The 24,394-nt window shown below is 48.1% G+C and overlaps 1 protein-coding gene across 3 annotated transcripts in view; it reads left to right on the top strand.

Annotated features, from left to right (window-relative positions):
- PNPLA7 (patatin like phospholipase domain containing 7) overlaps positions 1-24,394 on the top strand; it is a 2,986,886-nt gene that overhangs the window by 209,184 nt on the left and 2,753,308 nt on the right. For all 3 annotated transcript variants that reach the window (XM_069609797.1, XM_069609798.1, XM_069609799.1), the window contains one exon: positions 2,810-2,884. In XM_069609797.1, coding sequence (XP_069465898.1) covers positions 2,810-2,884 — 75 coding nt within the window. The remainder of the gene's footprint in view (positions 1-2,809; positions 2,885-24,394) is intronic.

Below are 24,394 nucleotides of genomic sequence, written 5' to 3'. Positions count from 1 at the left end.
TTCACTAAATGGATTTTACCACTCCAATTCATAAAACCGCAGCCAGCTGCAGGAGCCAATCTGTTGATGGTAAAGTACTGAACAAAAACAAATAACATGACAAAGTTTAATAAAACATTATCAATTCCAGGGAGAACAGCTTTTAAACATTGATACTGGGATCTCATTCTCACAGCACTGCTAAAACCTGATGGTAATAGCATGGACTCCTTTAACAAATATAATTTGGAGTCTTTTCGAGGTTCAAGTAGTTTGGGGTACAAGTCTATAATTAAACACTGATTTACATACAGTAGCCTTTTAGAGAGCAATTTTGACTGTCTTTGGAAAGATTCCATAACAGTTCGAAATAGACTGACCCATAAACATTTCTGATATTTTAATACTGTATTCTTCAACTATATGTGTTCTTGTTATTATGCTAGGCTCGTCTAGGCCCTAGGCTTTATTGGCCTAGCCATTAGGCCTATCATGTTTTAATGGTTGCCTTTATTAATCGTTTTCTTGACGTAGTAAGTGTTCTTAAATCATTTTACCTTGGAGGAATTATTGTTCTTATTCAGTATTCTGATTGCCTAAAAATTGCTGTTTTATCTGCCACTAATGGCAACTGCTGCACTAATCGCAACTGCTGATTAAAGCAAAAGCAAAGTACGCATTTACTTTTTTTAGGTGGTTAGTAGTTGGCCCAGGTAGTGTCATGATTCCTGCCCCTCATGTCCCCAGCCTTCCAAGATGTCAGGCTGGAGCCAGGCCACGATCACCTACATGGCCCTCAAGGGCCTCTCCAGCCCTCCAAAGACCCACTTGGTGTCAGACTTGGCGCTTGTGGCACCAGACTCACTCACTCCCATAGGATAACATTGGGGATTGGACTTGTAGTGCATTGATGGGGACAAGATGGATGCTCCCACATATTTTGGTTCCCAGAACGGCATGTGCAGTCTAGTCTTTTGGGTGTGGTTGAGCCCACCCAGAGACTATTTAAGCCAAGCCCAGGCTGAGAAACATGCTTTGTGTTTTATGTACCTGCAGCATGACACTCACCGTGTTCGGATCGGTCTCCAGTAGGCCTGCATCTTTCTTCTGCGCTCAGCTCCTGCAAGAACAAGAACATTGTTAGGAACAGCCTTACCTTGCAGCGCTTCTGCCCATCATTCATCGCTTCTTCTGTTCTGCGGGAATCTTCGGCGGTGTCATTCCCATCCCGGCACGCCGCTTCCTAAGGAAAAGGGAAAAGAACAGAAAAAAGGCATTAGTAAGCATTCAGCAAATCTTTGCTTATTTTTAAAGACTGTATCCCCACAGTCTTTAAAGTATCCCCCATGTCATTTTGGGTCCAAGCCCGGCCAAGGGAGAGCCAGGGGTGGAAAGCTACCACCCGAAGGTCACTGAAAGGAACTGTGTTTTTGTTAAGTTGCAGAAGACGACTTGTGAGGGGTCAGCTCCGAGAAAGAAGGGGACCCAGGAGTGAAGCCCTCACCCAACGTGTTCATTGAACCAGAACTTTGTGTTTGTTTGTCTGTTAAGAGCATCAGGCCTCAAAGGCAAGAGACTTTTTACCAACGAAGAACCTAATGGTTGCTACAGCACTGTTAGCTCCTCCTGGGAAGGCTCGAGCTGTGTTGTGCTCAAGTCCCGTGCAGAAAACGTGGGTAAGGGAGCCCTCGAGGCAATTACATCCCAACGTATTTATTTGTGAACACTTTTCCTTTATTTGAATACATTATCCCACACTCTTTTGTATTTTATTGTAAGGAATTGGCAATAGGGTTTTCTTCGTATAGGCCCTTTATTTTGACACAACGCTACTGGGATTGCCTTATTTTCATTTGATGGTCGACGCTTGCTCCTATCTTAGATTTCGTTTTAGTTGAGGCATTTTTCCGTCCTGCATTAACAGTTTAATAAACACCCTTGAACTGGGATCACTTGTGTCTGTCCCTACTGTTGCCACCATAAGTCCCCTTACAGGTATAATTGATTGACATTTTGGGATATACAAATTTTTACTACAACACAAATTCGAACAATTATACCATACATACATTTATTTTTGACATTTTCGGGGGATTCGGGAGTAAGTACAAGTTGACTCTTGTAATCCTTCTAATTAGTCCACCTTCTTCCAAATGAACCACCCTTGATGCAAGGTATGGATGCCATCGGCTAAGTAGGCAAATTGGGTGCCTGAGCATGTGCAAGATGTTAAAGCCAGGTTTCAAGGCAATTTGTTTTCTGTTGTACGAAACATTTTCTCCCATCTTCTGAGTTAACAATAGCACATATCCATGGCTGTGGAGAAATGTCAAATAAGCAATAGTGCGCACATTTGTGATGGAACATGTTGAAAAGGTTACCTTGAATGTGGTCATTGAAAGCATGACCACAAGTTGTCTGAATTCCCACCACCAAGTTATTAATTTCCTAAAGCTGCATACTTATCCCATTCAACAAATTAACAACTCAGTTTCACCACAATCTTGTTTTATGGGTCCTGTTTCATGTGTGGCCAATTGCTTCTTTACACCCTCACACTGAGTAGTGAACTGACAGCACATTAATCCTCTTGTGGTGCAAGTGTTGAGCGATTGCACTTCACCTGAGTCCCCAACACAGCAGCATCAAAATGTGCGATAAACTCTTTGGTACAGAGCAGCCCCAAGATTCATTCATTGGCCAAAAGAAGAGCATGTTGGTTTTGGCTGCAAGATGCAATTGTCATTCTACACCAAAATATTGTTGTGAATGGATCAGATCATCAGTCTTTCAGTACTAATGCTATTGCATTTCCCCTTGCCCCCACCAGCCCAGCTCGTTGATGGGAATCGACCTCCGGACCAGAGTTCTCCAGTTTGTAGAAGACCGATTGCAGACTACTATGGTAATGGAACGCTTAGTCAAGTTGAAGTTGAATAATCCTTCTTTGAAATGCCAATAACTTTCATTAATGATACTGTCGTCTAAACTTTTCTTTACAAAATAGATCTACAGGATTTACATATGATATTTATTATGACCAACGAAAAAATAAGTTGTATTAAATATTACTCACTGGTAAAAACCGTTTAAACCCCAGATAATGCTTAATCATTCTGATCATCCTTGAAACGTGCAATAAAAAGGTCCATTGTGTAGATTCACCAAAGCTGTGGAATGATTTCTTTTCAGTTAGTAGTCTGACAGGGCAGATGAAAAACGTCAGTGCCCATGGATGTCACTTTCCTTTGAACCATTAATGGATACTAAGGGGCTGGCCTGCACTCATAAAAGCCTTTCTTTTGTAAAAGTCGAGCCAAGGTTTTCGATCTTACGGTTTTACAAGAATGGCAAAAGAGTATAGAATATATTGGTTCCAAATCTGCTGGACCAAAAGGGTCCTGACACTCAGATCCTTCCCAGCCCATTTTCCTCATAGTAATTCCAACAGTATGGGATTGAATATAAAACCTGCGATTTACAAAAAACACACTGAGCGGGGGGCACCATATCAAATATTCTGTCCTGGTAGAATTTCATTAGTGCAGAATTCTTGATCTGTTTCATTGTGAATTTAGTTATTAAATCTGGAGAGAAGAAATTGTGAGAATCCAGAGGCTGTCTCACCCGCTAGTCCCCGGGATTCTCTCTCTCAAGTGGCCTGGGCACGGTCATCGCCTTTGGATCCAGACCCTGGGGGTGGACCAGTGCGGGAAGATAACCTGGGTGAGGGGTCTTCGTGGAGTGGGGGTGAGACAGCCGATGATGAGATGCGGTATTCCCCCCTTTTTTGTACATCCAACCCCTCCTATTTTTTAGGATCCGATGTCCCAACTACCCCCACCCCCTTGCTGCGTAAAAACACTAGGCCGAGGAAGAGGACGACTGAGAGTAACAAGACTAACTCTTATACATTGTACTGGACATGTCCCGCTAATCGGATCAGGCAAAGTCAGGCACTTGACTTAAGTGCATACACCTGATTCCAATTCGCTCTCCTCAAACGGATAAAAGGTGGAAACTAGAGACACACTCTGAGCAAAGTGGAACACGAGTACGAACAGAACTTCTGGGGTGAAGGCAAACCTACTGGAGCAGAGCGACGACCCAAGGGACGAGAGCAGTGAGTCGAAAACCCCAAGAGTTCCCTACAGGAGGTTGTTGCCTCCACAAGGCCATGAAAGACCTGTGGAAAAGGCCTGATCCCAATATCGAGGACTGCATTGTGTTTCAAGGACGCCAGCGACCCTCCCGGGTGAACTGCAGAGTTGGGGAGGCGAGGCCAAGCCTGTGGTACTAACCTTAACTCATGAATTGTAAATGAAAAAGCAAGAAAGAACCGCACACAGCCGGTGGGTTGGCAAGCGACCTGAGAGACTGGTGTGTGCTAAGAAAGATTGAAGTTTGCAACAATATATCGCAAGTGAAGGCTGCACACATGTGGATGAGACGCGAGGAAAGGCAGACCTGTGAATGAACGTTGAGATAAAGACAGCTGTGGAATCAGCGTTACTAAGTAACAGAATGATCCAGCGAAAAGGGATGGCCCCCTGGAAAGTCCCTGTGAAAAGTACATTGTTTGAGGCGATAAAAGCGAAGGTGAACAAAGTTAACCCAGAGAGAAGGGGAGAGGAAAAGCTGACCATGAATTCTGAGTCGAAGCAGTCCTGCGGTGGTCTGTAAAGGAAGCCCGCACATTCGAAAGTTTTCGACATCCGAAAATAGCGGTTGAAGCCCAACTGAGGGAGACCCGAAGTGTAAAAAGCTAGGGCAAGGGAGCCCCGGCAAGTGTTGTTGAACTGTGAAAGGTCTGAGCCCAGCGAGGGGGACCAACGCTGATCTTTGAAAGGTCTGAGCCCGACAGAGGGGGGCCTGTGTGAACTTTTTGTTTCATTATTTGGGGAAGACTGGCACAATAGCTTTTAACGTGGCGGGCCTCGATCCACGTTCTGAACTGTTTCAGTGCTAAAGCCCGAGCCAGAGTGTGTTATCCTGCCTATAGAGACTGCCTTATTCCGTGCTGTCTAAAAGTGGGGAGCAGAGCTGATCCAGCCACATTTTTTCATTGAACACTGATTTTCCTTTTATATACATCACTCCTTTACACACTTTTTTGTACAAGAGATGGGGCAGGTTTTATTAGCATAGGCCATTTTGATTTGACAGACACGACTAAGACTGTTTTCTTTATTATTTGATGGTCGAGACGACTCCCATCCTACTTATAGGGCAACCTAGGAGTTTTTCCAAACCCCACGAAGTTAATAAAGCTTTTACAAATTGTTTCCATTGTGTCAGTGTCATGCTTGTGATACCATGCCTCCCCTACAAAATATAGCGTGTTAAGAGCGCACAGGACTTTGGCATTATTCACCCAAGAGATGTGCAAAGCATATATATATATTTTTTTAAATCCATTTTTATTAATTTTTCAAACATACAAACTCAACAATGTACACTTTTAATAATCACAAGCAAATGCGAATAAATCAAAAACAACTTCCCACCCCAACTCCCATTCCCTACCCTGGGCTTACCCTACACTCCCAATCACAGTTACTCTTTATCTATGCCACTACTACTGTGGCATTGGGTTCTCCAGCTGAGATCTCACTCCCCTCCTGAGTATTATGCACAGAGGCAGCAAACTCTGCTATGAGCTGTTTCCACATGTCCACCCCTCTCACTCCTGGTTCCTCCTCATTTCTGCTGGACGCTTCCATCCACGCTACCGTTTCCGCATTGGCCCACTTCAACAGATCCGCGCTCACCATACCTGCGCTACCGGTCTTACCAATGCCTTCCAACCCATTGCAATTCTCAGTTTTGCCAAAATATACGCTAAATCCTTCAGCTTGCTTATATGTTTTGCCCGCTTGGGTCTTGGAAAGCACCCTAGCAGGCAGGCTTTTGGAGAATCTTTGTCCAGCGTATCCCGGCCTTTGCCAACAGCTGTGCCACCTCCCTCCAGAATTTGCTAATTTCCACGCATGCCCAAAACATATGCACCAGGTCGGCGTTTCTCTCCCCACATTTTGGCACGCCTGGTTACCCGTCTGATTAAACCTTGCTATTTTGTATGGGGTCAGGTATGCCTCGTGTGTCGCATACGGCTAGATCTGCTGGAGTCTGGCATTTCGAGATACCTTCTTATGATACCTTTTCACCCTGTCCCATTCTGCATCTAACAGTGGTGCTCCCAGGTCCGCCTCCCATCTCCCCCGGACTTGATCTATCTCGCCGCCTATTTCAGCCATCAATAACTCGTATATACGCAAGACCTCGTGTCCCCCTTCCGATACATCTCCCTATTCTGCAACATTTGTGTCTCGGGATCTGGCAATGTCATTTGCAAGCCTATCAACAGTCTAGCGTGTGTGATGTACTGACCCCTATGTATCCCAGCACCCTCCACCAGCTCTTCGAAACTCTGGTGTTTATCTTCTACAACCATGTCTCCTATTGTAGCTACTCCCATGGGCTCCCAACTTGTCCTTATATTCTTCCTGATCTGTTCATGTGCAAAGCATAGTTATGCTGCAACACATCTTTAAGCATCATATGTGTTAAGGTGGTTTGTACTGGTTAGCTAGCCAAAGTAGCAGTGGTTCAATCCATCAATCGTCTTCAATGTAATTAACCCCCGCTTCGTTGTGGAATGAATAAAGGGAGAAGAGGACGGGAGCCCTATGATGCCCCTCAGGAAGTTAATTTAATTTGTTGTAAGTAGAATAGAGTTCTCATAGGCCCAAGTAGTTCTGCTTCCATACAAAGCACCCAAATGTGCCTTAGCCCTGCATGCTCTAAACATAATGTTTCTGGGCTTCATATTAGAAGCACTATTACCGTCATAGACTAGCTCTCAGGAATGTCAGTCTGAGCTACGGCATTGCAGTCATTAAGGAGTAATGGGGACCACATGTCACTGTTATGTTTACATAGATTGGCAGGGACCATCAATCAGATCCTGGAGTCTTCTGATTTGAAGCATCTCTGGTACAGTACAAATCAGTGTAATGTCCGGTGTGTCAGATTGTCCCGTTCATAGCAGTAGTCATAGAGACAGGTTATTCCAGATAATTACCATGGATCTCACTAAAGCGAGTCACCCAAGTCTGAGCAGGTGCATTGGTTTTAACTTAAATATTAAATGAAGTGTTGGGCAATATAGCAACCAGTTGCCAACATTGACGAGAGCAGGTGGAATAGGGAGCTATTATTGCATTTTCCAGTGACTGAGAAGCAGTCTCCTGTTTCTGTTGTGTAGTCCTATAACATGTGGCTGTTAATAAATATCTAACATGTTCAATCCCGCTTTGTACCTTTTGTGTTGATGCCAATGGAAAATAATAAAAACCTAACTGAGTTGTCATTTAGTTTGTTCCCTAAATGGTAATAGAACAGATGTACTTGGGTTATTTAATCCATTGTTTGTTTGTTTGTTTATTTATTTATAGCACGCGCCAGACCCGAAGGTATCCGGGCGCGTGTACTTTAAGCTTACAAGTTACAGTTACACATTCCAAGTAGATGCAGGATACATTGACAACAGGAAAATGATTACCCTAAATGTTTGTACACGGGGTAATATACAAGGTTATATACACAGGTATTTGTACATGGAGATGTATACACAGTATACATTGAGAGACAAAAAGCAGGGTGGAGTAGGCTGGGGAAGAGCATGTAAGTATGCGTTCAAGTACAGATTAACAGATGGGTACAACGTAAGTAGTCCTAGTGTCGGTCAGTTACAGGTCGTTTTCTTTGAGCCATTTAATACAGTTAAGTCTGAAGTGTGGATAGGATTGGCCAGATCTTAACGAGGTAGGGAGGGAGTTCCACAACTCGGCTGCTTTGACAGGGAAGCTGTTACCTCCGGCAGTACTCAGTTTAAATGGGGGCACAACTAGCTGGTTGTTATATGCTTCTCTGGTGGGTCTAGTGGAAGTTCTTCTTTTGAACCTTTCTGTTAGGTATTTGGGGGCTAAATCATTAATACTTTTGAATGTTAGTGATACTATTTTAAGTTTAATTTTGTCCGCTGTAGAGAGCCAATTAGATTGTCTTCTGACATCTGAGATATGCTCTCTTTTTGGGATTCCTAAGGTAGCTCTAAGCGCATTATTCTGCAAGGTTTGGATTTTTTGCAACGTGTGTTTATTAGACCCTATGTATAGTGCGTTGCAATAGTCCAATTTGGATAATACCAGGGCTCTTGATAAGGTGAGGCAGCTAGTAGTGGACAGGAATGGTTTTGCTGCTCTAATCAGCTTACAGGTGTATGCGGTGCTAGAGGCCATCGCACTCACCTGCTTTGTTAGAGAGAGGCAAGAGTCAAGGTAAAAACCTAATGTTTTTACCTCTTTTGCTACTTTAATGGTGTTGCCATCTATAACAAATGGTGAATAGTCATCGTTCAGTTTTTTGATATTTTGTGTATTCCCCAGTATGATGAGTTCCGTTTTGTCATCATTCAGGCATAGACCATGACGGGCCATCCATGCCTGAATGATGAGGTATATCTTATTCACCAAGGCCAAATCCTGTTCATAATTCCCTGAAAGTGGGATGAGGATCTGAGTGTCATCTGCGTAGTTAGTGTATGTGACACCCAGAAGGTCCAGATCAGAACAGGGGCTTAGTGAAAATGTTATACATGGTAGGAGAGACGCAGGAGCCCTGGGGAACGCCACATATGATAGGTACTGGGTCATACGTTGCAGAGGTAGAGAACACCCTCATAGTTCTGCCACTTAAGAACGACTTGATCCACACTATGGCATGTGTGGAGAAGTGGGCTGCAGATTCCAGGTGGGTACAGAGCACATCATGATCTACCCGGTCAAAAGCCGCTGAGAGATCCAGTAGGAGGAGTAAGGCTGTTTTTCCAAGGTCTCTCAGCTCATCGACCTGGGTTTTGAAATCGATGAGCACGGTTTCTGTACCGTGCTGAGGCCTGAAGCCTGATTGTCTGGTACCTAATAGTTGATGTAGCTCCAAATGTTTTTGGATCTGTAAGTAAGCCACTCTGTCTATATTCTTTAACAGAAATGGTACTGTTGTAATTGGCCTATAGTTAGTCGGGATGGGCGGGTCCAAAGTTTGCTTTCTAAGGAGGGGGAGGACCCATGATTGTTTGAGGTTGTCTGGTATTGTGCTTGAAGCAAAGGAAGTATTAATAAGATTAGAAATAGATGGGGATAGGTCTCTGGCCGCATCTTTTATCAGTTGGGCTGGGTATATGTCACCTCGACAGTCTGAGGGTTTGAGCGAGAGTATTATATTTTCAATCTCTAAAATAGTCACTTCGGTGAAGTTGAATTTTTGTTCTGGTTTGGTAGAAGTAGGTAGTTTACCTCTTTGAATGATTGAGGGAGGAATATTTGTTTCTTTTTCTCAATTTTAGTTTGAAGTGTAGCTATTTTGTCATTTAGTGCTTTTTGGATGTTGGAGCACCACATTTTATTTTTGTCGCAGTTGTCCGGGGTTTTCCAGTTCCTTTAGTATAATTGTTAGACGCTCCTCTGCACACCAGAACACTGCTAACATCTCCACAACACCTTCCCCGGGTTCCCACACTACTCCCTCCAGGGTTCTAGACTCAAGTGATGTGGTTACCCCAAAGGACCGAAAGCTCCGTACCAGGTACAATGTACGTGCCCGGTTGCAGCCCTTCCTGCATTGGCAGTTGCCATGGAGAGCATACAGCAGAAGGGGCGGCGGAACACCCCTGCATCGATCATTCATTTGCTCACGTGATTCAGAGCGGCGTTTCCCACGTGACCATGGTGGACGTCACATGACTCAGAAGCGCACAGTATATAAAGCTTGATGCACGGAGCACTCACCGCTTCTCAGCTGTCTTTCGACTCTGTTTGGCGCTACGTTTGGATATACTCTGCTGGTTTACCTTGATCTTGGATCTTTCACCTGGACTCCCTCGGATTACCCTTTTGTACCTTTGCTTGGAACTGTTTACCCATTGCTGAACCTCGACCCGTCCCTCTCCTGTCTTTGGATCATCCCTTGGTACTTTGTTGGACTTCTACGCCATTGCCCTTTGGGAACTCAAGCTACGTCTTCAGCTCTACAGGTGGGCTATCCTGTGTCCACGCTTGACTCCGTTCCCTGTTGTTCTGGGGACTGCCTCTCATCTGAGTCTCGAACCTTCTTCACTAGGTTTCCCGGGTTTTCCAACCACCGGATAGGTAAGATTATTCAGATCCTCCGATTATTGTATTTGCCTGGTACTTAACCTCGTTCTTTCTGCAGCAGCATCGGTGTTCCAGAGGTTCCGTGGATCCGGGAAGTAACATCTCCCACCTGTGGCTCCAAAGGTCGCACAGCAGGGTTCTTTTGGTTCCCCTGTGCGTCACTTGGGGACGGAGGTCTCAACGGTCTACATGACACTCAAGTCAGAACAGACTGAGAAGCTGTATAGTCGTGTTGGATAATACAGGGGTCCACGGAAGAACCCATAGCTGCTTTAGTTCAGGCAATTACAGTATTACGGGCAGATATGGCCGCCGCAAACACAGTGATTCACCAAAGGCTAGATTCCATACAGAGTGTCCAGCATTCCCTCCCTGCAGACTCTGAATTCGGGGATGCTGCCACTCCAGCCACACCTCCTCCATTGGCAAGTACCCCAGCTCCAACCCCGGTGGTCCTTCCAGCCCCTTCTCCCTTGGCTGTTCCTGAACGTTATCAAGGCGACCCCAAGAAGTTCAGGACCTTCATCAATCATTGCAAGTTACACTTCCTGTGTAGACCTCTGGCCTTTCCCAATTCCACTGCTAAAGCGGCCTTTACCCTTTCCCACCTGGCCGGAACGGCTGCCGCTTGGGCTAATCCTTTACTGGAGAACAATAGCCCGGTTCTCTATGATTTTGATTTGCTAGTTACCGAGATGTCCCGAGTCTTCGACACCCGACACAAGGCACAATCTAGGGATCTGGAGTTGTTAGAACTAACCCAGGGTAGAGGGACCTTGATAGACTACATCACCCGCTTCAACCAATTGGTCGCCGAGACATCATGGCCAGAAAGCAAGCGGGCGGTCATATTCTATAGAGGGTTGAATAATCCAATGAAAGATGCCTTAGCCGTGGTCCCTTCTGTGCCCACTCGGTATCAAGAACTAGTGGATCTTGCCCTGCAGGTAGATGCACGTCGCTCAGAGCGCAGGGCTGAGTTGGGTTTTTCCCATCCTACAGCTGTCAGTACTCCCGCCTCCAGCACTGAGGGACCTATGCAAGTGGGAGGTTTACGTAGTCCCATCACGACATCCGAGAGAGAACGTAGGAGGGTGGATAATGCATGCTTTTATTGTGGCACCACGGGACATTATGTTAAGGAATGCCCTCGACGTCCCAAGAAGTCCCAGGTTTTTCGGACAGCTCGACCTTAGATCCGGAGACCAGGTCGAGCTTCCAGTCCTCATCTCCGGGTGCCACTCCTGCTTTCGCTCGTGTTCAGCCCATCTTTGTACAGGCCACTCTTTGTCCTTCTGCGGGTATCTCTCACGCAATCTCTCACGCAGTCACAATCATCATTGACTCTGGTGCCACGGGGAACTACATAGACATTGCTTTAGCCCATTCTCTCAATCTACCTTTAGTGGTGAAAACCCGATCTGAACCGGTTCTGGCCGTAGATGGCACTGCCCTAGTCTCTGGTCCCGTTAGACACCAAACTGCTCCTCTATTATTGACTATACAAGACATTCACACAGAGACGCTAAGTTTTGACTTGATCACCACATCCCAGTTCGGTATCATATTAGGAATACCATGGTTGCGTGAACACAATCCTCTGATTAATTGGCAAACAGGCATGGTTCTCTTTGAGTCGGATATCTGCCAGAACTTTTGTCTCCCAACCCATCAAGAAACAGATACTCCGTCATGGGTCTTGGGAGCTCTCGCTCAGCTCACATTGAATGATGGTGGATCAGCGGTTGTGAATTCCCATACCGTCGGAGGGGTAGTTACCGGGATTCCCTCTTCAGTACAAAGCATTTAAGTCAGTTTTCGATCGCGGTTCTTCCGAGGTGCTTCCTCCACACAGATCATATGACTGCCCGATTGAACTAATCCCGGATTCTACCGTTCCTTCGGGCAGGATCTATTCTCTGTCCCCCTCGGAAGAACAAGCTCTGAAACAGTATGTCCAGAACGCCCTACGACTAGGACACATCCGCCCCTCTACTTCACCAGCTGATTTTTTTTGTACCCAAGAAAGAGGGGGACTTGCGTCCTTGTGTGGATTACCGACGCCTTAACGCCATCACGAAAAAGGACAGGTATCCAATCCCTTTGATCACCCCCCTCCAGGACCGCTTATCCCATGCCTCCGTTTTTACCAAGCTGGACCTTCGGGGCGCATACAATCTAGTGCGCGTCCGCGAGGGCGATGAGTGGAAAACTGCCTTTTGCACCCATTACGGGTTGTATGAATATCTAGTCATGCCCTTCGGCCTATGCAACGCCCCGGCAACATTCCAGCATTTTATGAATGACATATTCAGGGACATTCTGGACGTATACATGGTTGTTTATCTGGACGACATCTTGATTTTTTCACAGAATCTTGATGACCATGTACAGCATGTTCGGGAGGTCTTATCCCGTCTGAGGAAAAATTTGCTGTTTGCCAAACCCGAGAAATGTCAGTTCCATAAAATGTCTGTTGAGTTTCTGGGCTTCCACATTATCCCTGGGGCACTATCCATGAACGAATCCAAGGTTAAGGCGGTCTTAGATTGGCCGATTCCTCAGACACTCAAGGCCTTGCAGGCCTTTTTGGGCTTCGCCAACTTTTACAGGCGCTTTATTTCGTCCTTTTCTACAATTGTGGCCCCACTTACGGCTCTGACTAGCCTTCAAGTACCCTATCAGTGGCGAAAGGAACATCAGGAATCCTTTGAGGCTCTGAAGACCGCTTTCACCACCGCACTGATTCTTCAGCACCCCAATCCCGAACTTCCATTCATAGTCGAGGCGGACGCCTCTTCTTTTGCCCTCGGTGCGGTGTTGTCTCAGACATGTCCTACGACGGGCAAGTTGCACCCGGTGGCATACCACTCCCGCAAGTTTTCCAGTACTGAGACCCATTATACTGTAACGGAGAAGGAACTTCTGGCTGTCATGGACGCCTTTCGTGTCTGGCGCCATCATCTCCTGGGGGCTAAGCATCCAATCACTGTCTACTCCGATCATCAGAACCTACAGGATTTGGCCTCCCTAAAGTGCATCAACAGCAGACAGGTCCGGTGGCATCTCTTCTTTTCCGCCTTTGATTTTTCACATCACTCATCGTCCTGGGATCACTCATGGAAAAGCGGACACCTTGTCACGCTCTCCGGGTGGAGTCTCGTTGCCAACCTTCCCCGATACCGTTCTAGGTAAGAGTCACGTGATTTGTCTCTGCACTCCCTCTCTATCATTGTTGGATTCTGTGCGAGCATGGACGAGCAGTCATTCTGACCAACTGCGGGATTGGGATCCGGTGTATTGTGACGGTTTGCCTTTCGTGCATGATCGCTTGTTTCTCCCCACGCCTGACACCCGTAACCTAGCCCTTGAATGGTCTCATGATGCCCCCTTTAATGCCCATCCCGGCCAGGAGCCTACCATGGATCTCCTAAAGCGCTGGTGGCCCTCTATGAAGCGCGACGTGGAATGCTATGTCAACTCTTGCTCTGTCTGCGCTCAGGCCAAACATCGAAGAGGTCGTCCAATCGGCCTGCTGCTTCCGCTACCGGTACCCACAAGACCTTGGCACACACTGACTATGGATTTCGTGACCGATCTCCCAAGGGTGCGGGGTTTTGATACCATCTGGGTGGTGGTGGATACATTCACCAAAATGGCTCGCTTTGTTCCCTGTAAGGGGATTCCTTCGGCCCCTGTCCTGGCTGAGTTGTTTTTTTAATCTGTTTTCACGTTGTTTGGGCTTCCTTCTGTCATTATCTCCGATCGTGGGTCGCAGTTCACCTCTCGTTTTTGGAGAGCTTTGACTAAGCTGCTTGGCATCGATACCAGGTATTCCTCGGCCTATCACCCCGAGACTGATGGGCAGACTGAAAGGACGAATCAATCTATGGAGCAGTATCTCCGGGGCCTTATCTTGCAGCAGCAGTCCTCCTGGTTGAGTGCTTTACGGCTTGCCGAGTTCGCATACAATAACGCGACTCACTCTGCTACAGGTTTCTCTCCTTTCTACGCCCTCTATGGCCAACACCCCAAGGTCTTGCCTGTCCCTGACCCCTCTGTCTCTTTAAATCCTGCGGCCACGGCTTGTCTTAGGGATCTGTCTGCTGTTCATGCTCGTACTCTGGTCCACCTTACTGAAGCAAAGGCCTCTATGAAGTCCCATGCTGATGGCAAGCGCTTGGCTGCTCCTCCCCTTGCGGTGGGTTCCAGGGTGTGGTTGTCTTCCCGTCACCTTCGCCTGGTTGGTTGTCGGAAACTTCTGCCTCGCTTTGTTGGCCCGTATGTGATCTCTCAGGTTGTGAATCCAGTGGCTTTTCGTCTGGTTCTCCCGAACTCTTGGCAAATCCATCCTGTTTTTCATATCTCTCTCCTCAAGCCCTGCCCTGATTCCTCCCGTCTTCGGGCCCCGGCAGCCCCGGTGTCCCTGGCCTCCCCTGATGTCTTTGAAGTGTCAGCTATTTTGGGTTCCCGTTGGTTTAGGGGTGGGCTCCAGTATTTGGTGGATTGGAAGGGTTATGTCCCGGAGGAGCGCTCTTGGGTTTCCGCCCTGGACGTTAACGCTCCTCGGTTGGTGGCCCAGTTCCATAGGGATCACCCGTCCTGCCCACAGGGTCGTGGGCCGTTGGGGGGGAGGGGGCTATGTTAGACGCTCCTCTGCACACCAGAACACTGCTAACATCTCCACAACACCTTCCCCGGGTTCCCACACTATTCCCTCCAGGGTTCGAGACTCACGTGATGTGGTTACCCCAAAGGACCGAAAGCTCCGTACCAGGTACAATGTACGTGCCCGGTTGCAGCCCTTCCTGCATTGGCAGTTGCCATGGAGAGCATACAGCAGAAGGGGCGGCGGAACACCTCTGCATCGATCATTCATTTGCTCACGTGATTCAGAGCGGCGTTTCCCACGTGACCATGGTGGACGTCACATGACTCAGAAGCGCACAGTATATAAAGCTTGATGCACGGAGCACTCACCGATTCTCAGCTGTCTTTCGACTCTGTTTGGCGCTACGTTTGGATATACTCTGTTGGTTTACCTTGATCTTGGATCTTTCACCTGGACTCCCTCGGATTACCCTTTTGTACCTTTGCTTGGAACTGTTTACCCATTGCTGAACCTCGACCCGTCCCTCTCCTGTCTTCGGATCATCCCTTGGTACTTTGTTGGACTTCTACGCCATTGCCCTTTGGGAACTCAAGCTACGTCTTCAGCTCTAGAGGTGGGCTATCCTGTGTCCACGCTTGACTCCGTTCCCTGTTGTTCTGGGGACTGCCTCTCATCTGAGTCTCAAACCTCCTTCTCTAGGTTTCCCGGGTTTTCCAACCACCGGATAGGTAAGATTATTCAGATCCTCTGATTCTTGTGTTATATTGTATTTGCCTGGTACTTAACCTCGTTCTTTCTGCAGCAGCATCGGTGTTCCAGAGGTTCCGTGGATCCGGGAAGTAACATCTCCCACCTGTGGCTCCAAAGGTCGCACAGCGGGGTTCTTTTGGTTCCCCTGTGCGTCACTTGGGGACGGAGGTCTCAACGGTCTACACGACACTCAAGTCAGAACAATAATGAATAGCTCTTTGGTTCTGGATTTAGCCTGCAGTATTCTGTTGTTAAAGGTCTCTTTTTTAGCACTCCTTATTTCATTTTTGTAAGTTTAAGAGGTGTTGATGAGAGCTGCTTTATTAGTCTCGGATGGAGTTAATCGCCAGGCGGATTCACATTTGCGTTTTTCAATCCTTAGGGATTTGGGGTGAGGGGTGAACCAGATGTTTAAGTGTGCTCTGGGCTTACTTTTTATCATTTTCAAAGGGGCGATAGGGTCCAAGGCTATGGCCATGGTTGAGTTGTGTTCATTCACTAGAGCTGAAGGGTTTAGTGATTCAGGTAGGGCGTTTAGAGTTGGGAGGATAAGTGGTAGCAGTTTGTCCGTGGTTATGTTTTTTTTATTTCTGGTTGGCAAGGGGGGAGCCAATATATTTTCCTTAGGTTGGGTAATGTTTTCATTTATAAGGAAGGTTATTAGCGCATGGTCTGTCCAGATTTGTGGGCTGACATCGGTAATAGTTACATTGCAGTTGTGGTTGGCTACCCAATCGAGTGTTCGACCTTTTATCTGGGTAGGTTATGATATTCTTTGGGTAAATCCTAATTCTGTGATGACATTGGCGATATTGGTCACTTGTAAATCTCTGTGGTTGTTGAAACCTAAGTTCAGGTCTCCCAGAAGGATGGCTTGCGATTAATTTTTTAAGTTATTTGAGAGGATCATAGAGATGTCCTCCTCAAAAGTTCCAATGGGACCTGGTGGCCTATAGATGAGGTGTATATTGATAGATTGAGAGGATGAAGTTAGGAGTTTGGCGGTTAAGGATCCGCAGGATTTGGTGTTTGACGGCTTTTCAGTTTTTATAGTGAGATTATTTTTAGCGATGATGGCTAGGCCGCCTCCTCGAGAATTGGTCGTCTTCTCTGAGAATGTTGTAATTCGGGGGCAAGGCAAGCATCGGAGAGGGTCCTGCTGATTGGTGAAGCCAGGTTTCCGTTATGGCTAGGAGGTCATAATCACCTATTTGGATGAGATCGGGAATTTCGGTGGCATGTGCTATTAATGACCTAGCATTAATAAGGGCACCCTTCAGAGGGGTGTTTGGTTTAGGTGTCGCCGGGGTGACACAACTGTTCTTTTTGGATATCCTATTGCTTAGTTTGTAGTGAGTGTTAATAGGACTGTTAAAGTGGGAGTCTCTTTTAGTGGGGGAGGTGTTTAGTTTGGTGGCCTTGAGTTGGGAGTCTTTTCTATTACTAGGTTTGGTGACTAGTCTGGCTGGAGGTTCATAGATTTTATGTAATCTTGATCGTAATTTGGCATTTCGGCTTAAAGTGTCGCACGAGATGTTTGTTAGGGAGTGGTAGGGGATAGGTATCTTTATAGGCTGAGGGTCAGTGTCTGGGGTGAAGGTCAGTAGGCGCTCATCAGAGTTCGATGTTACGGTGGGCATAAATTGCGGTATGAGGTTTACTGTTATCATCGTGGACCAGAGAATGGTCAAATAGAAGAGGTTGGAGGACATCCTATGCTAAAGATGATTATCTATGTCTGGTGGGGGAGCCACAGTGATGTCTAGGTAATCACTGATAGATTATGGAGCTCATGGTTTCTGACATTATAGTAGTACCAGTCGTAGTAGTGTTGATAGGTAACATTTGATTATGCATCATTTGTTGCGAGGGTAGGGACAGAGTGTTCCTTATTGGGTTGAGCCTCAAAATGTCCCTCAATTGATCATCGAAATGTCACTCATTTAAAGTTCCTAATGACAACTATTATTGAAAAAAGATAGATAGCTCTTTCTCCAGGATGGGGTCTGGCATGGATTCACATGCTCATGAATATTCCCCGTAGTTGGGCACGGGAATCCTTGGTAAAAGAAAAAACAGTTTCACTTTCACTTACAAACTGTATTTCTCCTCTAAACCAATCACTGAGCTCTGGGTCATACTGCTCCCAGCCAATGACTGCCCTCTCCCTAAGCCCCTTCTCTGGCAGCCATCTTCAGCTAACCCGGCGAAGCTCTAGAAAAATCCAGAGAAGACGAAGGTGCAGGAAAAAACGACCAACCTACCCCAGAAGGCCCAGGTGAAGTTGTCGTCGACCGAGTTGGTGGCGCCCACCCTTTCAAAGGACAAGGGGGCTGACCCAGTCAAGGAAGCCCCGGCAGTGCCCAGAGTATCCGTGCCCCTGAGACGGGAGGCATCGGCCAAGCCAGTGGAGAGGACACCGGAGAAGAGGATGCCATCCCTTAACCCGAACCAGACTGCCCGGGATGCAAAATAATGGAGTGAGGGAGAAGGCCTCAACCGTACTCCACGCCCCCGATAATTCTTGGACCAGGCGTCCGTCCACATGATCCACAGGGACCCGGGAGACGATGACGTCGACAGGGAAAAATCCCGATGGGGGTGACGACCGAGGCGACGACGGCAGACCTGCCGACGGTGCGGGCCCAGTTAGCCTACTGCCCGACTCCCCCAAGGGATGTATCGGCGGACATCCTTTCGGCCCTGCACACCCTTGTGTCGGAGATTCAGAAACTGATGCTGATGACACTGCCGGCCCAGGTGGCCCCGGACCAATATCTGGAGAAAAAGAGGAAGCAGCACCCTATGCCGTCGCATCAGCCTCCACACGTGCCTCCCCCTCCTCCCCCAGAGACAACGGAACGGATACGACGACGGGCCCTGACGACATGGGCACGGCAGGCGGTTTGCCGCAGCCAAGACCCTGTCCCCATGGACGAGGTGGGGGTTGTTCCATGTCATGGTCGCCAGAGCGTCGGAACTCTTCCAACTGACACTGCAGAAGACCAGGAAGGAAGGTTTCCTATATCAACGACACGAGGCCAAGAGGAAGACCATCTTGGCGGTGCCTCTCCTGGACGACGTTTGGGAGGAAGGCCTGGCTTTTAGTTTAGTTTAGTTTAGTTTATTCATTTGTATTGCGCACCAGACCCGAGGGTATGAGGGCGCATGAGCAGCAAGGTGATTCAAAGCTTGGTTACAGGTTGCTTATACTTTACATTACATAATTGTACTTTACATTACATAATTACAGTGTGACGATGAAGGAACATGTGTACAGTTTGGCAGGAGAGAATGCAGTAAATGTATTTAAAGAATTACAAATATATACAAGTTTAGTATTACAAATTTACAGATTCACTTAAAGCATGCAACGCGGAGAGCAGCCGTGTGGTGTTAGAGGTGTTAGTGGTTCGTGTTCTTTAACCAATGGATGTAGTTGCGTCTAAAAAGTGAGTAAGGTTGGGGAGTTCTGAGCGATGGTGGTAGGGAGTTCCAGTGTTGAGGTGCTTTCACCTGGAAGCTGTTGCCACCCATTTTGGTGCGTTTAAACCTGGGGACGGTGAGCAGATTAGCATTGGAGGTTCTGGTGGGTCTGATGGGGGTGTGTTTGCATATTCTGTCTGCCAGATAGCGTGGGGCAGCATTATTCAGGCATTTGTGGGTGAGCGATGCTACTTTAAGCAGGATTTTGTCTGTTGTGCTGAGCCAGTTATGGGATTTCCTGATATTGGAAATGTGTTCCCTCCTGGGAATATTGAGTGCTGCCCTAAGGGCGTTGTTTTGAAGTGTCTGAATTTTGTTGGTGATTTGCTTGGTGGCTCCTATGTAGAGGGCGTTACAATAGTCCAGTTTGGATAATACCAGTGCTCTGGCTAGTGTAGTGCAGCTGTGAGTGGAGAGGAAGGGTTTGGCTGCTCTTATGAGCTTACATGTGTAGGCCGTAGAGGATGCCATCGAGCTAACCTGTTTGTGGAAGGTTAGGGAGGAGTCAAGGTATATTCCTAGGGTTTTTACTTCTTTCGAAACCTTGATTAGGTTCCCATCTATGATGAAGTTGGCATAATTGTGGTCGAGTTTGGTTAGGTTGGACGTGGAACCAAAGATGATGAGTTCAGTTTTGTCATCATTCAGGCATAGACTGTGCGAAGCCATCCATGCCTGGATGATGAGATACACCCTGTTCACCAAGGCCAAATCCTGGTTGTAATCTCCCGTCAACGGGATGAGGATTTGTGTATCATCGGCGTAGTTAGTGTAGGTGATACCCAGGCCATCTAGATCATCAAACAGGGGCTTTGTGAACACGTTGTACAGAGTGGGGGAGACGCACGAGCCCTGTGGGACTCCACATGTAATGGGGATGGGTTCGGCGGCGGCAGAGGAGGAGAAGACTCGCATGGATCTGTTGCTGAGGAATGACTCAATCCAACTGATGGCTTCTTGTGAGAAGTGGGCAGCTGAGTCTAAATGATTACATAGGATTTTATGGTCAACTAGGTCAAACGCCGCAGAGAGGTCTAGCAGGAGTAGTAATGCAGTTTTCCCGTTATCTCTAAGGACGTCTATTTGGGCTTTCAGATCTATCAGGGCTGTTTCAGTTCCATGTTGGGGTCTGAAGCCGGATTGTCTTATTCCTAGAAGGTGGTTTGTTTCAAGATACTTTTGGATTTGTTGGTATGCTGTCTTGTCTAGTATCTTGAGCAGGAATGGGACGGTGGTAATCGGTCTGTAGTTGGTTGGGATGGACGGGTCAAGGGAGGGTTTTTTGAGGAGAGGGAGGACCCAGGACTCTTTAAGGTTACTGGGGACTGATCCTGAGGAAAAAGAGGCATTGATGAGTCTGGTGATGAATGGCGAGAGGTCTCGTGCCGCGTCTTTAATGATTTGTGGGGGGCAGAGGTCACCTTTGCAGTTGGAGGGTTTAAGGCCAAGAATTATTTTTTCTACTTCGAGAGAAGAGACTTTGGAAAAGCTGAAGCGAGCAGTGTTAGGTGTGTGGTGTGAGGGTGGAGGGCTCGAGTGGGCGTTGATGGGGTTGGTAAGATGAGGAACCCGGGCACGGCCCCGGCCAAGAGGGATCGGCTGGAAAATAATTACTGGGTGCCTGAGTCTGCACCCAAGTGCCTACATTCACAGCCTTCCCAGGGCTCAGTGGTCTCGGCAGCGGCAAGGAAGAAGTCGTCTAACCCATCGTCTTCATCCTCCGTCCTTCCGGATAGCGAGGGGGAGAAGTTGGATGCCATGGGATGAAAAGTAATCTCCTCAGTGGCGTCCACAGTCAAGGCAGCCAACGCCCTTGCAATCCTGGCCAGATACGACAGGGAGCTGTGGTACAAGATGGCCCCACTGCTGGAGTTCCTACCAGACGACAAGCGCGTCGAAGCACTTTCCCTCCTCCAGGAGGTGGAGGTGGACCATGCATCACGGTGGCCTTGGACTTCGCAGACACAGGGTTCCGACAGATGGGGAATGGTGTCTGCCTCAGTCGCCGTGGCTGGCTAAAAGCCACAAAATCTCGTCAGGAGGTCTCCAGACAAGGGTTCTCGACATGCCCTTTGATGGGGACAACCTCTTTGGGAAGGCCGTTGACGAGTCGTTGCAGGCCATTGAGACTGACACTGAGACAGCCTGTGCCTTGGGCACTCTCCAACACCGCCCATCCTTTCGTGCCTCTGGCAGGAAGTTGGGCAAATCGTCGAAGGGTTTCGGCAGAGGGTCCTCTTCGTATCGTCAACCCATCCGGTCCACGACCCAGTAGGCCTGCAGTGGCCGTTCAAGGCCTTCGGTGGAGGTGGGCGATGTCATTGTCGCTCCCAAGGTGGCACACAGGCCCGAAGCAGAATGAACCAGCCAGGACGTCGGGCCCCCACCCATGCACCCCAGTGGGATGCCGGCTGGCGGGCTTTGTCAGCGAGTGGAAGAAGATCGCCACCGGCTGATGGGTGCTGGATGCTCTCGCCCATGGACACACTCTAGAGTTCCAGCAGAAGTGTCTGCAGATATCGCTGGTGGCCCGCCAGGCAGCCCATCCCTCAGCTCCTGCAGGAAGTATGGGCCATGATAAGAAAAGGGGAGATAGAGATGGTTCCAAATTGACTCTGGGGTTCCAGATACTTCTTGATAAAGAAGAAATGGGGCTGCAGGCCCATTCTAGACCTGCAGCATCTCAACAAGCATCTGAAGTCCCAAAAATGCAGGATTGTCGCGTTGTAGCACGTGCTCGGCCAACTGGAGGAAGGAGACTTCTTGACGTTGCTGGACCTGGAGGACGCATACTTCCACGTCCCCATTCACGAGAAGCATTGGAAGCTCCTGCGCTTTGTAGTACAGGGAAGGCACTACCAATTTCAGGCCCTCCCCTTCAGACTGAAGTCGGCACCCAGGGTGTTTACGAAGTGCCTGGCACCAGTGGCGGCCCATCGACGACTGGCTCATCCGGACCAGGCCAAGGGACGTAGCCGTCGAACACACGGAGAGGACCGTCTGGCTGCTGACGGATCAGGGGTTCTCTGTCAGTTGTCCAAGGTCCTGCTTGATACCATCGCAGAACGCGCTGTTCCTGGGGGCCAGGCTTAACACGGTCTCCTGCCTGGAGGCCCCCTCGGAGGAGAGGATAGTGGCCCTGTTGGGCAAGGTGCAATGGCTGTTGGCATTGCAGGCCGCCACGGTGCAGACCATCAAGTCGTTGCTTGGCATGATGTTGTTGTGCATCTACCTGATCCGGCTCTACAGGTTGCGGACCCCTTGAGGAATTCCTGGACGCTCGGTGGATCCAGTTGTCCGGAAGCTTCGCCGACAAGATTGCCCTCAACGAGGAGTTCCCTCGAGAAATAAGGTAGTGGGGCGTGTGCTGCAACATCACTGGGGGCACATGTTTCCAGAGCCCCGGGTACCAGGAGACGGTCACCTCAGATACGTCACTGGAGGCCTGGGGAGCCCACACCGGACGTCTCCACGCCATAGGCATGTGACTACCTGAGGAGAGGGATCTCCACATCAATGTCCTGGAGCTGCGGGCAGTGTTCTGGGCCCTCAAGTCGTTCCTTCTGTCCCTCAAGGGCAAGGTGGTGAGAATCTTCACGGACAATACTACCACAATGTTCTACATCAGGAAGCAGGAGGGCACCAGATCCCCAGCGCTCTCCAGAGAGGCGCAGGACTTGTGGCACTGAGCCGTCACCCAAGAGATTTTCCTCATCCCTTTTCACCTGGCGGGAGTCAAGAAAACCATTGCTGACTATCTCAGCAGGGAGCTGCACTCCTACCACTAGTGGGAACTTCGACAGGATCAAGTGGACCGCCTCTTCCTCAAGTGGGGCAGACCCCAGATCGATCTGTTTGCGACGGCGATGAATTCCAAATGCCAGAAATTCGCCAGCTGGTTCCATCAGCCGGGGTGCATGGGGGATGTGTTTTCCTTCCCCTGGGAAGGCCTTTCCTGTACGTGTTCCCTCCATTGCCTCTCCTGCTGCGAGTCATCAATCAACTCAAAACAGTGGTGATGCAGATTTGGTACCCGGACCTTCTCAGCCTGTCAACGTCGCCTCTGGTCAAGCTGCCAGTGGTTGCAGATCTGCTCAACAGAGGAGGCGGCTCAATCCTACATCACGACCCAAGGTCGCTGAAACTGAAGGCTTGGCTCCTGCAGCCTTAGAGTTTGGAGCGTACGAGTTGCGGCGACTGCATTGATGTCCTTGCCACGGCCAAAGCGTTGTTGACTCTTAAGTGCTACGGGCATAATGGAAACGTTTCGTGAGGTGGTGCTGGACGCAGAAGATCAATCCTCTGAGGGTCATGGCCCCGCAGATTCTTCCGTACTTATTGTCCTTGGGCAAGGGAGGGCAACGCAAGCCTCGATCAAGGTGCATCTGGCGGCTATCTCCCGCTACACCAGGTCTCCAGAGCGGTCTTCTCTTTGGTCCCAACGTCTCGTCAAGGAGTTCCTCAAAGGACTGGTTTGATCGTTCCTGCCGGTGAAGGCGCCTACCCCGGCGTGGGAACTCAACGTGGTACTGACGAGGCTCATGGGGGGGGGGCCTTCGAGCCTAGATATCTTTCACAATGACCCTGGAAATTTCTTTTGCTTTCTTGTTTTTTTCTAAATAAATGTTGTATTTCGAGGGTGAGTGGAAAACCCTCTCTGTCCCAGAATGCATTAAAGGCATTGATTAACAGCCAGCATCTGGATTATTATAATTTTGGTTTTATTAGAGCTCACAATTATTGTTGATTTTATGTCTTGCCATGTATCCAACATTACCTCGTCTAATTTGTTTTAGCAACACTTGCACTTATTATTCAGTTTTTATCATTGTCAATTTAAATCAAAGTGAATATGAACATTATCAATTAATCTAAATTGATGAATGTATAGACTTTTACTTTTGTTGTTCTTTGTTGTCTTACATTTTTTGTTCTGTTTTAGTGTAATATTGATTTAAGTAAAGGAGAATCCTTGATCCCGATTGGCTCCTTCTTCTCGCTTGTCTTTTTATATTTTATTCATCATATGCACTGTGGGTTGCCTCTCCCAAACTCATCGTCCATGGATCCCTTAAAATGAGGATAGTGACCACCTAAAACTAAGATCGACCAAAACATTAATTTCTATCATCCTAACTCAATATTTACTTTTGTGATGTATACAGGGGTACATGTTTTTTGTAGATACCCCCATGAGGTCCTTCTCAAGTTCCTCTCATGGAAAACGGCTTTCCTCATGGCCATCACCTCTGCCAGGAGGGTTGATGAGATCCATGCCCTATCCTGCAAACAGCCTTATCTGACTTTTCACGACACAAGGGTGGTGCCGCGGACGCACCCCTCCTTCATG

Source organism: Ambystoma mexicanum, chromosome 8 (assembly GCF_040938575.1).
Source record: "Ambystoma mexicanum isolate Mex_15411 chromosome 8, UKY_AmexF1_1, whole genome shotgun sequence".
Lineage (NCBI taxonomy): Eukaryota > Metazoa > Chordata > Amphibia > Caudata > Ambystomatidae > Ambystoma > Ambystoma mexicanum.
Note: the sequence above shows the minus strand (reverse complement) of the source record. Positions and strands in the feature narration are given on the sequence as shown.